We start from the raw sequence: 14,806 nt of genomic DNA on the forward strand, positions 1-14,806 counted from the left end.
ATCAAGGTTCAGTTTTATTCTCTGAGGATTTTTTTTTTCTGGATGTTCTGGTCTGGAGCGTCCTGCAATCATGCAACTGAATATCATCCACCTTGAGGACTTTGTAGAAATACCATTACACAAGGTCCAGTGGATAGAACATGAACACAACTGTACTGCTGCACTGTTTTAACAATAACAAGCAATATTCAGAAGTCTAGCCTTTTAAAATAAAAGGAGAAACGTCAAAATCTCCTAAAGAGCTTCTGGTGAGATGTGTGTCTCTCAATGAGGATCATATGATAAGCACTGGGTGGATTTTTTCCCAAGGCCTTCTGCCTGGCTCCGAGCACAGCTGCTAACTGCTGCTATCCATGGCATCCATGGCAAACGTTTCACTCAGCCTTTTTAGCACTGAACACCACCCCCCTGCACACACACACCCTTCGAAACCTCCAGTATTGGGAGGAGGGAGGGGACAGGGGCAGGCCACAGCTAACATCCCTGTTTAAAATGACGGAAATGTAAATGCGACCCCTTCCGTACACTAAACTGGGCATCAGGCACAAGCCTTGGCCAATCACAGTTCAGCAGTCTCTAAAATGGTGCAGCCAATGGCCATAAGGTTTAGCACTATATAAAGCCCAGCTGGACTCTTCTCCACTGGGTGACCCCTATTTCGGCTTTGGTGAACAGGAACTGATCCCAAGGACTGTTGCCTCTTTTGTTGTCTCGTGTGCAGGTAAAAAAATCGTAAAAATTATGATTACATGACATGTATTCTTTGTGGGGAGAAGAGATAAAGGAAGGGAGTGTAGGCAAAATTGGTAGGGGTCCTAATATGTATCCTAGGGAAACCTCAAGAAAAAATAGCTACTGATTTGCAAAACTAATCATTTTAAATTTTAATCAAGGAGATTTCAAAATCTTAAGATATTGAACAAAATGTTGGTTGCTAAATGCATGAGAAGGCATATAGTTTCCTGAAATACCGAAGAACTGCAAGACGGTGTGTATGGGAGTAAGAGATATCATTTTGAGATTAGTGCAATGGTGGGAAAATCTATACTGATTTTCATTCAAAACTGATTAGTTTTGGCCACAGCAGACAATGAATTTGACATCAGCGCTTTTGTTTGCAGGTAGGAACAGATTAGGGCTTAAGTGTAGTCAGTGAATTGTAATGTAACTGCTGATCGTCTTTTCTGGTGGACAGTTGTCTAATCGTAAGTAGTCTGACTGGCAAGAGAACTGACAGCACTGACAGATGCATCTGTAAAAAAGATCTATATTTGTCAAAGGTACATTTACTGGTCTGGGATCAGGTTTCTGCTGGCCACCCAGTTACCTTCATACAAAAGTAAAAGCCAAAAAACCTGATCTTGAATCAGCACTCTCCTTCGCGGCAGCCTGACAAATATAGACCCAGGGGACTTTCTGCCACCAACATGCCTCCATTTGGGACAGGTCTCTTCCTGCAGTTATTTTTAATCCCTGCTCATGTGGTGTTGTGCATGATCTGACAAGGATCTGGACTGGAGCTAGCTAGCCACTTAGCTACAGAGCTAAGGAACATCTGAGCATCTTTTTTTGATTATACACTATGTTCTTCAGACTGAATGCACTGAACTTAATGGGATGCCATATGTGGTGTTAATCATCAAAACTCACAGTTGAGTCGTACATGATGTGACACATTTGACCCAGGGTCAATCCAAGCTTTAATTATGTCATAGTCATAGCCTTAGGAATTTAGGAGACTCTTCAAGATGCAAAAGAGAAAGCAAGTGGCCACACCCAGCCCTTAAACACAACGGTGTTAATTCATACATTTGTTAACTCTTGAAAGAGCTAAATCTTCAGCTAGCACCTTTATCCAGTGAATATGCAGATGTAGATTTATTAGATGCAACACTGTCTAGACTATACAGCACTGAACCTGTGAGTGACTGGAATATGTTAGGAGTTTTTTGTCTGTTGAGAAAGTAGGTAACATGAGGATGGTGTGCAGGGGACATTTTTTATAAAAATAGCTGCCTCTACATGTGACCCCTCCCTTTCTGAGTGCAGTCAGACACATGATCTGACAGCTGAGCTGCCAGAGTCCTGCAGGTCACTGGGGTACCAAAGGACCTTAGACCTCTGTACTTTTTTTTTTTTTGCAGCTGTTGGTGTAGGTGTCCTGTGGGATTTAAAATCACTTGACAGTAGTAACACTTCACAAATCTTGTCACTAACATGCTGCATTTGCTTCAGAAATATTGATTAAGAAAATCTCTACTAGTGACAAGTTGGCATATTAGAAGCATAATCTTGTTGCAGAGAACAGACTCCCAGATTGGTGGTCTTAACCACCCTAACTCCTCTCTTCATTCCCTTCCACAGCGCCAGAAACGCAATCATGCCTTTCGGAAACACCCACAACAACTTCAAGATGAACTTCAAGTCGGAAGAAGAGTTTCCTGACCTTAGCAAGCACAACAACCACATGGCTAAGGTGCTGACCAAGGAGATGTACGCCAAGCTGAGGGACAAGCAGACACCCACCGGCTACACTCTGGACGATGTCATCCAGACCGGTGTGGACAACCCTGGTGAGTGAAGGCCTGGATCTACTTCCAGAAATCTGCAGAAAGCTGGTCCAAGGAACAGCAATGTTGACAAATGTGATCATGAGACACTCAGAATATATTCAAGCTTTCAGTAACTGTATCAAACTGTGGATAAGGTTTGTTACTCCACAACTTGACAAAGTTCTGATTGGTGTAACCTATTCCCTACCAGGTCACCCCTTCATCATGACTGTCGGCTGTGTGGCTGGTGATGAGGAATCCTATGAAGTCTTCAAGGACCTCTTTGACCCAGTCATCTCTGATCGCCATAATGGATACAAGGCCACTGACAAGCACAAGACTGACCTGAACTTTGAGAACTTGAAGGTTAGTCAGTAGCACCACATGTCTACATTACCAAATTATGGTTTAATCATAGACCCAAAATGAGAGCAGATTTTCTGGCCATGAATAAAAACTGGTCCTAGACTTGGCTGAACTTTCAAAGGACAATCTGTATTCAGCTTAGTCCATTTACATTTATGGGATTTGGCAGATGCTGTTATCCAATGTGATTTACACTTAGGAGTCTTGCCCAAGGACTCTAAGTGATATAGTGTTGTGAACCCTAACCCTTGTAAATCTAGTCCAGGACGAACCTCAATTAAAATCACAGGAACCTAATATATAACACAGACCTTCATGACTAGACAAGGATAAACACTAAACTAAATATCCATTTTGAGACAACACCAGTTGTAAAAAGCAATAAACAATAAACAGTAATTGAATTAAAGAAGCTTGTGAAACTGATTTATATTGATTAAAGACATTAGGCTAATGACAGGATGTTCGGCTCTTCGCAGGGTGGTGATGACCTGGACTCAAACTACGTCCTGAGCAGCCGTGTGCGCACAGGCCGCAGCATTAAGGGATACGCCTTGCCCCCCCACAACAGCCGTGGAGAGCGCAGAGCTGTGGAGAAACTGTCTGTCGAGGGTGAGTGTCCAAAACTCAGGTCATGTTTTTGTATCTTCTGTCTTGTGTTATTCCAATGTTACTGTGTTATTTAACCTATATGTGTGTATATATTTTATATTCACAACAGCTTCAGAAATATGACATATATGTAACAAAATTAATTGATTTCATCTAGCTCTGAACAGCCTGGATGGTGAGTTCAAGGGCAAGTACTACCCCCTGAAGTCCATGACCGATGCTGAGCAGGAGCAGCTGATCGCTGACCACTTCCTCTTTGACAAGCCCGTCTCCCCACTGCTGTTGGCCGCTGGAATGGCCCGCGACTGGCCTGACGCCAGGGGCATCTGGTGAGAGAGAGAGAGAGAGAGAGAGAGAGAGAGAGAGAGAGAGAGAGAGAGAGAGGGTGCAGGCTGCAGTGTCTTAGTCACTTTGATCTTATTCATTGCATAAATCTATATCTTGGTGAGTCAACTTCATTCTACTTGATATGATATGAAACTAACTATGCTGGCATGATCGAAAGTCAAAATGACTGGCCAGTTTTAACAGCAATATTAATGTTTCTAGTTTCACAATAATGCACAGGGAAATATGTACTGACTGTAGAGTGCATGAGTGAGGGTAAGGTGTAAGGTTTTGTCCACATTTTTTAGTAGTGTACTCTGTGGATCATTGCAAATGGGACAAATAAACTTTGATCATTTTAGATGTGATTTGAGAGAGTTTAAATGGTCTTATTACGTTTTCTACATTTGGGACAAATGAAATGATCTAAAGGGATTGTTTTTCTCCTGTTCCTCCAGGCACAATGAGAACAAGACCTTCCTGGTGTGGGTGAATGAGGAGGATCATCTGCGTGTGATCTCCATGCAGCCAGGTGGCAACATGAAGGAGGTCTTCAGGCGATTCTGTGTCGGCCTCAACAAGGTACAACACACACATCAGTGAATTCCAAACAAACTGCTACATCTAGTAACCTGATTTTTCTTTCAACCTTCATTTAAATCCTGTTTAAAAAGTGTGTGATAACAATGGTGTTGTGGGATTACTTCACGTCTCACTGCATGACATTCTGCAGCTGAAATCTCCATTAGAATGAGTGAGAGCTAAAGACCCACTCTACACTGAGGATTTCCTTTGACCTGTTGATTGCATGACGATACTTGCTGGATGATGCCGGATTCATTCTTGCCATTTTTCCCTTTTCCCCAACTCCAGATTGAGGAGGTGTTCAAGAAGAACAACCACGGCTTCATGTGGAACGAGCATCTGGGCTTCGTGCTGACCTGCCCATCCAACCTGGGAACAGGCCTCCGCGGCGGTGTCCACGTCAAACTGCCCAAGCTCAGCCAGCACCCCAAATTTGAGGAGATCCTCACCAGACTGCGTCTCCAGAAGCGTGGCACAGGTACGTGGACACACGTCTGCACAGAGACACACACATACACCCACACACAAACACACACAAATCCGAGAAGGACCCTTCAAGTGTGTTGAGTCTAATGACATAAGATTTGCCTCAATCTGAAAAGATGCAAAATTCTATTTTATTATATGGCTTACTCCTCTTTATCTCCCTCCACGCTTATCTTTACTCCCTCTTTTTCTCTCTCTTCCCTCCTCATCCACAGGTGGTGTGGACACTGCCTCTGTAGGCGGAGTTTTCGACATCTCCAACGCTGACCGTATCGGCAGCTCCGAGGTGGAACAGGTGCAGTGTGTGGTGGATGGAGTGAAGCTCATGATTGAGATGGAGAAGAAGCTGGAGAAGGGTGAGGCCATCGACGGCATGATCCCCGCCCAGAAGTAAAGAGGGAACCTTTCCTTTTTCCTCCTTTTCTTTCCTTTCTCTTCTTCTTTTTTTACATCCATCCATCCATCAGGCGATCGAGCAGTGCATAGATGAAGACGCTGCTTGACTACAGACTCTGCTTCAGTCCTGTTTCTGTCGCGTTTTTTTTTTCCTTTTCTTTTCCTCTTTCTTTTTCTCCAGCACCCCCATTTCTTTTTTTCGGTCGGTGACATCTTGGGATCAGATTCCTGGCGCGGGTGGAAAAAGCCCAGCGTCTCCATTTCACCTCAATTTGAACTTTGGTTGTAAAAAGTCAATCAAATTTTGATTCAATAAATGTGTACCCCATGAAACACACCTCGTGTCTGATTTCTTCTCAGGTCTCTTAGAAACTAGGTTTTAAAATAGCAAGCTAGACCTAGGACTGCCGTTCCTACACACCTGTCCCACTTTCTTAAGAACTTGAAAACTGTCTGTTGCCACATATATTTCTTTACCACGGCATTGTCCCTACTCTAATCTACTGGACTTTTCCATTAGGTAAATTTAGTCCTGGTCCCTGAAAACGGGTTCTTTTTTAGTCCGTGCTCTCATTCATTCATTATCTTTAACCGCTTATCCAGTTCAGGGTCGCGGTGGGTCCGGAGCCTACCCAGAATCATTCGGCACAAGGTGGAAATACACCCTGGAGGGGGTACCATTTCTTCACAGAGCAACACACACACACATTCACAACTACTTGAGATGCCAATCCACCTACCAACGTGTGTTTTTGGACCATGGGAAGAAACCAGAGCACCCGGAGGAAACCCACACAGACACAGGGAGAACACACCAAACTCCTCACAGACAGTCACCCGGAGCAGGACTTGAACCCCCAACCTCAAGTTCCCTGGAGCTGTGTGACTGTGACACTATCTGCTGCGCCACCAGCACAAACTCGCTATCTGTAAAATTTTCTACAGCACATATCACATTTGTTTTTATCTGACTCACAATGATAGCTCATATGTGGTCTTTTAAAAAGTTTCCAACACTCCTTGGATCAGTGGCCAACCAAAGAATCCAGTGAGAGCTAGACACTGCAACAAGGAAAAAGTTTCCAAAGCCTGCAAAATAGGGTTTTGTGATGTCACAGGAGGGAGCTGTGGTAGTGGAAAACAAACAAGGTGCCAGGGACCAAAATGAGAGTAGTTTTGAGTAGAGTAACAGAAAAGCACAATAGAAGGTTTCCTGTATTAAGGACATATAAGCAGGTCTGCAAGGGAAAGGAAAGGAAAAGATTAGAAGTCAGGGGTAGAGTGGTGCAGCCATCTCAGAACACTCCCCACCATCAAGTCATGAAGCTTGGTGAAGCCACAGCTACCTGCCAGTCTGAAAGCTCATTACTGTCTTCTCTCTGTTTCTTTAAGGCTGGCTTCACTGACCCTCCTTCACCACAGACAGTATGATGCAAGCCAAAGCAGGTGTTAGCTGATGTAAAAACTATTGGTGTTCTCTTCCAAGGATGGTGAGCCCAATGAAAATGCAATAGCATTTTCTGATAGAGATGGACCACACCAGGGGGTGGACTGGAGTTATACCCTTTAGCTTCAGAAGCCCACACACATTCTCTGCATAGGAAGAAAACACGCAGGACGAGGTCAACATCAGTGAAGTTTTATTTCTCTCCAGATCTTTTGTTTCTCTTGCTTGGCCAGAGGTGCACAGACTTCTGGGGAACGAAAACACAAAACATCTTTGCAAACGGAACATATCTTTCCTGTCTCAGCCAGTTTCTCCTGTCACATTGCATATTAGAGTAATGCTTTATGAGAAATACCATACCAGCATAGCGCTCGTACACACACACGCACCCACACACACACACACATACACACACAAGGGCAGAGTGCTGCATTCAGGGCAACAAACCCCTGCCCTCTCACTCTTACCCCTAAATGTAAACACACATTTAGACCCTGTTCACACCTGGTTCTTTCATGTGACTCTGATCTGAATTGAAAGCTGATAGTTTCAAATATATGTTTGCATTTAAAAGGCAAAACAGCTGATACACAACAATCTTTTTATAAGCCTTATTTTTTATCCATGCACCTCCAAATTCACCATTATTTTGGCACTACCTCTACACTGATTATTACTTATGTTTATAAAGATGACCACTGAAGCCTCAGGTGTTAGTCAAAACAGTTACATTTTTAAACTGGAATAAACTGGATTTAAAATGTACATCATTTGAAAATCTCAATGTTGTAATGTTGAAATCTGGAGTCCACCAACATGCACACTGTGAAGCAAAGCCATCCAGTCATTTTTCTGTCTGCTGCAGAAGTCAAAATTCATGGGATACAACAAGCAATTCTGATTCTGCTCCGCCTCTGACATTAAGTGCAGAGACTTCCGCATTCCCCCACCCAATCACAGCGTCCAATCACAGCACTGGACCCTCATTTATGTGACAAGGTTAAGCAACAAAACAGACACAACAAGTGCAAAGGAAACAAAAACAAAGAAAGATAACTGAGCAAAAATGAATAAAAAACAGAATTTCTGCTCCTCACTCAATGCTGTGCACTTTGATGAAGGTGAACAGTGAGCAACTCATTATCATTTAAAAGAACAGGAGCTAAAAGTGGCCGTTTCGAACAGGGCTGTTTAGACAGCGGGAGAACGCTGCTTTGGGGCTTGTGGGGTTTTAACCAAAGCAGGGCACAGATGTTCCATTAGGAACCAAAACTGTGTTCCCAAAAGTGTTGCATTTTAATGTGGATGATATTTATACAGAAATAACACTGGTCCTAAAAACACATAAAATATCCAGGTGTGAATCGAGTCATATATTCCATTCAGACACACACACAGAGCCAATAACACTTTAGATCTGCTTTTTCAGCACCTGGAGTATCTGAACCTATCTCTCTCTCTCTCTCACACACACACACACACACCCTCTCTTTCTGTAACATACTCTTTCACACCCCTTACCAACTCCTCCCCTCTTGCTCAGTGTCATGCATGACTGCAGGTTACCGTTTGTCTTTACCACACACAGAAGGTTCTGGAGAGCTAGCAGAGTATTTCTGCACTAGCTAGAAATTAACCTGGAGGTTCTAAGATAAATACTATAGTCATATTATTATCATCATCTTCTTTATCATCTTCATCTTTATATGCAGCCATGGTCTGACTGATATAAATCATGTAATTATGTTTTTTGTATCTCTCCCAAGATAATTACCCTAGAAAATAAATTAAGTACCTGTGCAAATATCCACAAATTGAAGTGTTCACATTTAAGACATTAGCGCCCCCTGGTGGCAGGATTCGGGCTTGTTTTTTAAACCCAAAATAGCCATAGGATGCAGCCGATTCAAGTCAAAGCGAGTGCATGGAGGTCTAAACACACTTTTTTTGTTTGTTTGTTTGTTTGTGAAACGTTTTTTCGAACACAAGGTCCAGGCGTCCAGAACCGACCGGACTCGCACTCTTCCTTCAACGTGCTGCTCTGAGTTCATCTTCTGTCTTTTTTCTTTGAGAAGAGGAAGCGCCTCCGCTGCAGGAGTCCGATCACGGAGCAGACGTATTGACGAGACGAGGAATTTCCCATGAATCAGTGGGTGAACGCTCACGGTCGGGAGATTGTTTCTGTCTTTTTTATCTTCCTCTTTTACTTTTCACACAAACTGATTACACACAAAAAACAACGCGAAGATCAAACAGAAAGTGGAGAGTTGGGTGATGGATAGATGGAGGGGTGAAATGGATGAAGGTGGGGCCCCCTATACGACTCAGAGTTCAGGTTCAGGGTGTAGGACGAGCTGTGAAGTTGAGCTGAGCGGTGTCAATAGGATGTGTGGGAGTTCACTCACCTACTACACCACACCAGTGGGACGTTAGTATAGTTACTACTAACTGAAAGGTTAACAGAATTGAATTTTTTGGCTGTGTTTTGAAGGAAAAGTCTGAGATAAGTAAGTCATGGGAGCAAAAAAGCTGCAAATGTAGTAACTGAATGGCAAAGCTATATTTTAATCAGCCTTAAGCCACATTAGACTAGCCACTAGACTAGCAAAATTTTGCTAGTGAACCCCCCATTCATTTAACTGCAATTTGCATTAAAGGAGACTGAGTGCGAATGAATTTTGTGAGCAAAACCTGGCACCAAGGTCAAGTTTATGGAATTCTGATATGTGAATTTGCACAATTTCTTCACAAATCACAGACATATTTGGGCCTAACATTCCTCACTTTAGGCTCTTGCGGCTCAGCTAAAGCACTGACCAGTGTTGTTTGGGTCAGACACTGGCCTAGCTATCAACCAGGCTTGACTTGGGTGGGTGTTGTGGGAATCGGACCCATATGAGGTGGAGCTGTGGCTGAGTTTGAGGCAGCCAGATGCACCCTGAGCCTATGTCATCACTTGAGGCCAAATGTGGGCCATAGTTTTTTTTATATATATAGTTTATAGCTGCCGAGTTGGTCACTTTGTTAGCTAACAGAACTGAAATGGACAAATATTAGTGTCATCGATCCTCCAGCTCTGGCTGTTTCACAGAGTGACACAAACACTGCTGCTTTAAATAACACCTGAATCACCAAGACACTGCCTCATCCTGTGACACGGCGCTCAGCTCCCCTCAGACTGGGCAACCAGGAGGGGACCAAGAATTAGAAAGTTTATGAGGGGCCCTGTCCCATTTATTCAAGGCCCTCTTTGAAGTGCTCCCTTTTGTGTTGTTGTAGGGTGAACAAAAGTTTAAGTGTTCGAAGTGTCAGAAGCTTGAAAACATAATTGGGACACTATAGTGAGTTAATGATAACGCCAGAGATTAGAGATCTATGTCCCTCAAAACCATTTCTACTCAATCAACAAAGACAAAGATTCTAAAACAATATTTTCTTTCAGTTTCTGAGCTTTTTATCTCTTTGGTTTATGTGTATAATGTCACAGGATCACAGCCTTCATTTTAGTGTGGTTTGAGAAGGGCAGAGGGGTGCTAGTGAGCACCTTTGGTGGGGGAAAGTGAAAAAAGTAGGATGCAATACATCCTAAGCACACACAAAGGGACCAAGTCTCAGAGTATTGGGACAGGGCCAACATAATAAACGTGAGACAGAGCTCCAAAGAAAAGAATCAACCAATCAAACAAGGGGTGAGGAAAGTGGGTGTTTCAGCTTATGTTATCGCTACTTGAACTGCTACATATAACCGATTCCTGATCATTCAGCAGCAGGGTGGATTACACAAAGCTGCATTCCTCAGTAAGCTGCAGAGGTCAGGAGTGTCCAGTCAGGTTTCTACTGAACTGACTTGACTTTGCACTTTTTTTAAATACATTTATCAGTGTAATCCCTATCTGCTGTGATTTGTTACCACTGTTTTACACAGACTTGGATTTGTTCCTTTGTATTTGGAAACGCACAGAGACTCTGTTCTCTGATTACTGGCACTTTTCCACTGCATAGTCCCTACACTACCCTACTATACTCAATGTTTCTACTTATCCATCAGGTAAATTTGGTCCTGGTCCCTAAAAGTGGGTTCTTTTTGTCCCTGCTCTCTCACATGGTTACAAGCAAGCTAAGTAGTGACTAAACCGTGATGTATAAACCTTGCAAAACATTGATTGACCCGAGAGAGTCATCACTCTATGCCATGCAATGCAGACATCCAGCACAAACTCACCATCTGTAAAATCTCCAAGCAACAAGCTACAGTCTGAACTGACATGCTGTTGTTGTTTCAGTCCCAAACAACAACAACATGCAAATACATGATAAGTATTTAACACTTTTCCTGTGTTTTCCAAAGCCCGCTTTTCCTGTTAGGAACTGTTATTTGAGACATCACTGGATACATTTCAGGGGGAACTGTGGTACTGGAAAATGTAACAAACAGAGAGTAGGGTCCAGTAGAGTAGGTACGATACAGTGGAAAAGTGTCATATGACTGCTCTAAAAAAGCCAACAGGAAGATGCTATGACAGTCAGACCTCAAACATGATCCTGTGATTGGTTGGTTCTGCTGTGTGTCAAACCTGTTGACAAAAACAGGGCTCTGGGTCAGTGTTAGCATGGAGGGAGTGAGAGATGAAAATATGTGACGATTTCGGGTTATGTTTTTTGCACATCGCTCTCAGATAACCATAAAGGTGTATATGGCGTGTGAGATGAGCCAAAAAAAATAAACAAAAAAACAACACAAAATGTGACCCGTTACAAACGGCAAGAAAAGAAATTTACAAAACAGTTAAAATTAAAAAAACAAGAAAAGACAATGACGCTAATTGAAATAAAATAAAATAGAATAAAAATACTACTCTGGAATCAATCCAGGTCCTGTGGATGAGGTTGCTTCAAGGACAAGTATCTGTGTGTTTGTGTGTGTGAGTATGTGTTGGAGCTGCACGATACATCATTTGTTCTACCACTGATATTAATCGGTCACTACTGATATGGCAGGAAGTTATGATATTCAAATGAGCCTCTGATTAACCCCTACATAACCCCTTCTGGCCAATCACATATAATCATTCAGGTCTAAATTATACACTTGTTATGGGTTCACCAATATTGTTATATTGCAAGGTAAATAACAAAAATATACGGCAACATAATAATAATAATAATAATAATAATAATAATAAATGGGTAATTTTTATCATATTGTGCAACCCTATATTGCCTGTGTGTGTATGTTTGTGTGTGGGTTAGATCTGTATGATATTCTATTGGTTGATTGTTATTGTGATATTGATGCTTGCAATACTGATATTGCAGGAACTTTGATATGCAAATTAGCCTCTAATTATTCATTGTTTTGTAACTGGTACATGTAACAATGGAATGATAACAATAGGGCAATTTGTCCATATTGTGCAGCTCGTGTGTGTGTGTGTGTGTGTTAGTGTGTTTATGTATCCACTGGGAGTGGGGGTAGGTTTTTTCAGTCTAACCAAACCAGAGGTGGGCAGGGCCAAGTCAGTTTCTTGCTGCCAGGGCAGAGATGAGAAAAGGGGGTGTGTCCTGCTCTCGGCTAAGCCCCGCCACTCAGAGCTCCACCTCCCTGGAGATCTGTGAGGCGATGTGTCTGAAAGCGAGTGGCGCCCCCCACAGGCGGGTGTAGCGCACGCCGTTGGTCTCGGCTGAGCCCAGGGTCAGCTGACACACCTCAGCCTGGAAGGCGACCTTGGACCCCGGCGCCTCACGGCTGCAGCGCAGTAGGTAGGGGCCAGCGTGGCTCACCTGGCAGCCGCACCCCCGTGCCGCCTCTCGCACCGACAGCACCACCTGAGCGGGGGGCCGGGGGGGCCGTGGCCTCACATCCCGCCCCCACCACCACCCCCCTCCCCCGGGCCAGGGCTCGGCCTCTTTCTGATCCCCAGGTAGATGGCCACTGACAGAGAGAGAGAGAGAGAGAGAGAGAGAGAGAGAGAAGTGAGTATGAGAGACAGGTGGGGGGAGGCTTTTTTCTAGACATTAAAACAAACATATTAAAGGGGATGATCTGATTGGATATCACTGAGAGGAGCTGATCCGATAGGAGGGGCTCACCCTGAGAGCGAAGGTCGGCTGACTCTCTCAGGTTCATTTGCGACCCTGAAAAACAAAAGTACAAGTTTCAGCACCATGAACACGTATTTACGGCAGGGGTACAACCATGCCACACGACTCTGGAACAAACTGGAACAAGCCGCGACGTGCAGCAGGGTGCAAAAACACACATACACACACAGGCAGTGACACTGAATGTGAATGGAGTCATGTCAGTGATGTCATGCTCTGACTCCTAATCAGTTATGGATAATGGGGATGAGTCTGTTCCTTTAGCTTCATTAAGGGATGTGCCACACGACATACATAACCACACCACTCAATATTCTCTATGTACACGCTGTATATCAATATTATTAGTTTTTCAGGTTCAAAAAAATTGTAACAATACAAATACGTGCCATATATTTTCAAAAATGTTCAGAAAAACACACACACACCCCAAAATACATGCAAACTAGCATGGATGCACACGTATATACACACAACCTTCGTGAATCAAGCAAAAGGGGGGAGAGAGAGAGAGAGAGAGAGAGAGAGAGAGAGAGAGAGAGAGAGAGTGCAGGGGAAAGAAAAGAAGTAGAAGATTGCAGACGAAAGACAGGCACGGGACTTACTAACTGTTTTGGATCCCTGTGGAAGAGTGCAACCCGAAACTGACTTATTAGAACCCTGCCTCTTAGAGGGGTCGAGATTGACCCTGAGAGAGAGAGAGAGAGAGAGAGAGAAAGAGAGAGAGAGAGAGAGAGAGAGAGAGAGAGAGAGAGAATTGCAATAGAGAGAGTAGCCAGTAGGGGCTAAGAGCAGCAGTAATATAAACAAGCACAGCATTTATTCTGCTTAGTGTAAACACACACACACACACACACACACACACGCATACACTCTGGGTGTTTATGCTGTCTGAAGGAATGCCGATAAAAACTTATTTCTCAGTAACACTTGGATCATTTTTAACAGGAGGTAGATTTTGTGTGCGTGTGTGTGTGTGTGTGTGTGTGTGTGTTTGTTGTGTGTGTATTATTCTGTGTGCATGTACCTGCGCGTAAGTTTGGAGGTGAGTTTGGTGAACAGGTTGGACGTGGCCCTGGAGCGTGTGTGTGGAGGCAGAGCGGCCGGTTCGTGGCTCAGAGTGGGCGAGGTGGGCGGGGGTCCATAAGCCCCCGTGCCCCGGTCTCTCAGCTGCCCTCCGTGGAAGGTCGATCGGATGGTGGAGCCTCGAGTCAAACGGCAGCGCTCGCCTGAGGACGAGGATGAGGATGCTCCGGCTCCAGATATACTGAGAGTGGAAGGAGAGGTGGGGGGCAGACGGTGGGAGAGAGAGCTAGAGAGAGAGAGAGAGAGAGAGAGAGAGAGAGAGAGAGTTTATACACTGGTTGACTTCTGATGTCACACCACATGCTGGCGGTTGTTCTGATATCTTAGGTCTTCAACTTTTTGTGTTACCTGTTCTCCTTGCCGTTCTGCAGTAGAGAGTGTCTGTCAGTGCTGGGGCGGTCCGTACACACATATGTGTTCCTGCGGGTCATTGCACTGCCAGGAATGTTATTCTACACATATATACACACACAAATTTTAGTGTCAAATCCATGCAACTGATAACTATACTTATTCCAGTCAGTCTTTATCTGCTGAGGCCACTCTTACGGTAGTAGCGGTCATGTCTTTGCGGCGCTCTGGGATCTCTGCTTTGTTGGGGTTGTTGGCGCTACTGACCATGGGGCTGGACGGAGGAAGGCTGCGGCTGCCCATCACGCTGCAGCTCGCCTTTCGTGGTGGCATCCGGCTCTCGCGCAACTCTCGCTCTCCTCCACTCGTCGGGCTGCGCTTTGGATGCATCACCGGCATGCTCGGACCACCTGCACAAAACACACACGTCTCAGTTAGGTCTGCGGAGGGTAAATCATTACTGAAACAGGAGTGCAGTATGTGAACCTCCTTGTCT

General features: G+C 44.1%; 2 protein-coding genes across 7 annotated transcripts in view; one reads left to right on the forward strand and one right to left on the reverse strand.

Annotated features, from left to right (window-relative positions):
• Positions 1-678: 678 nt before the first annotated feature.
• ckma (creatine kinase, muscle a) lies at positions 679-5,502 on the forward strand. 2 transcript variants are annotated; one of them, XM_066652001.1, is made up of 8 exons: positions 679-721; positions 2,365-2,573; positions 2,764-2,918; positions 3,398-3,530; positions 3,688-3,859; positions 4,316-4,439; positions 4,731-4,920; positions 5,144-5,502. In XM_066652001.1, the coding sequence occupies exons 2-8, from the start codon at positions 2,381-2,383 to the stop codon at positions 5,320-5,322; spliced, it is 1,146 nt and encodes a 381-aa protein (XP_066508098.1). In that variant the 5' UTR covers positions 679-721; positions 2,365-2,380; the 3' UTR covers positions 5,323-5,502. The 2 variants fall into 2 exon arrangements, with proteins under 2 accessions (XP_066508098.1, XP_066508105.1); XM_066652008.1 differs by lacking the exon at positions 679-721 and adding an exon at positions 1,210-1,280.
• Positions 5,503-6,963: 1,461 nt separating this feature from the next.
• Positions 6,964-14,806, reverse strand: part of mark4a (MAP/microtubule affinity-regulating kinase 4a) — a 35,987-nt gene continuing 28,144 nt past the window's right edge. For 3 of the 5 annotated variants that reach the window (XM_066659224.1, XM_066659225.1, XM_066659221.1), the window contains exons 13-17: positions 14,509-14,720; positions 14,308-14,411; positions 13,901-14,185; positions 12,862-12,906; positions 6,964-12,703 (exon numbers count right to left, since the gene is read on the reverse strand). In XM_066659224.1, the coding sequence (XP_066515321.1) occupies positions 12,358-12,703; positions 12,862-12,906; positions 13,901-14,185; positions 14,308-14,411; positions 14,509-14,720 (992 nt within the window). In that variant the 3' untranslated portion in view covers positions 6,964-12,357. Of the gene's footprint in view, positions 12,704-12,861; positions 12,907-13,474; positions 13,562-13,900; positions 14,186-14,307; positions 14,412-14,508; positions 14,721-14,806 lie in introns of all 5 variants that reach the window. The other 2 variants (XM_066659227.1, XM_066659226.1) reach the window with 2 other exon arrangements.

Source organism: Hoplias malabaricus, chromosome 2 (assembly GCF_029633855.1).
Source record: "Hoplias malabaricus isolate fHopMal1 chromosome 2, fHopMal1.hap1, whole genome shotgun sequence".
Taxonomy (NCBI): domain Eukaryota; kingdom Metazoa; phylum Chordata; class Actinopteri; order Characiformes; family Erythrinidae; genus Hoplias; species Hoplias malabaricus.

What these genes read in the sequence shown, in the direction of transcription:
- ckma (XM_066652001.1), top strand. Translation starts at nt 2,381, where the DNA reads ATGCCTTTCGGAAACACCCACAACAACTTCAAGATGAACTTCAAGTCG. An exon ending in GACCGGTGTGGACAACCCTG is followed by an intron (nt 2,574 to 2,763) that starts GTGAGTGAAGGC and finishes ATTCCCTACCAG; the next exon opens with GTCACCCCTTCATCATGACT. An exon ending in GGAGAAACTGTCTGTCGAGG is followed by an intron (nt 3,531 to 3,687) that starts GTGAGTGTCCAA and finishes GATTTCATCTAG; the next exon opens with CTCTGAACAGCCTGGATGGT.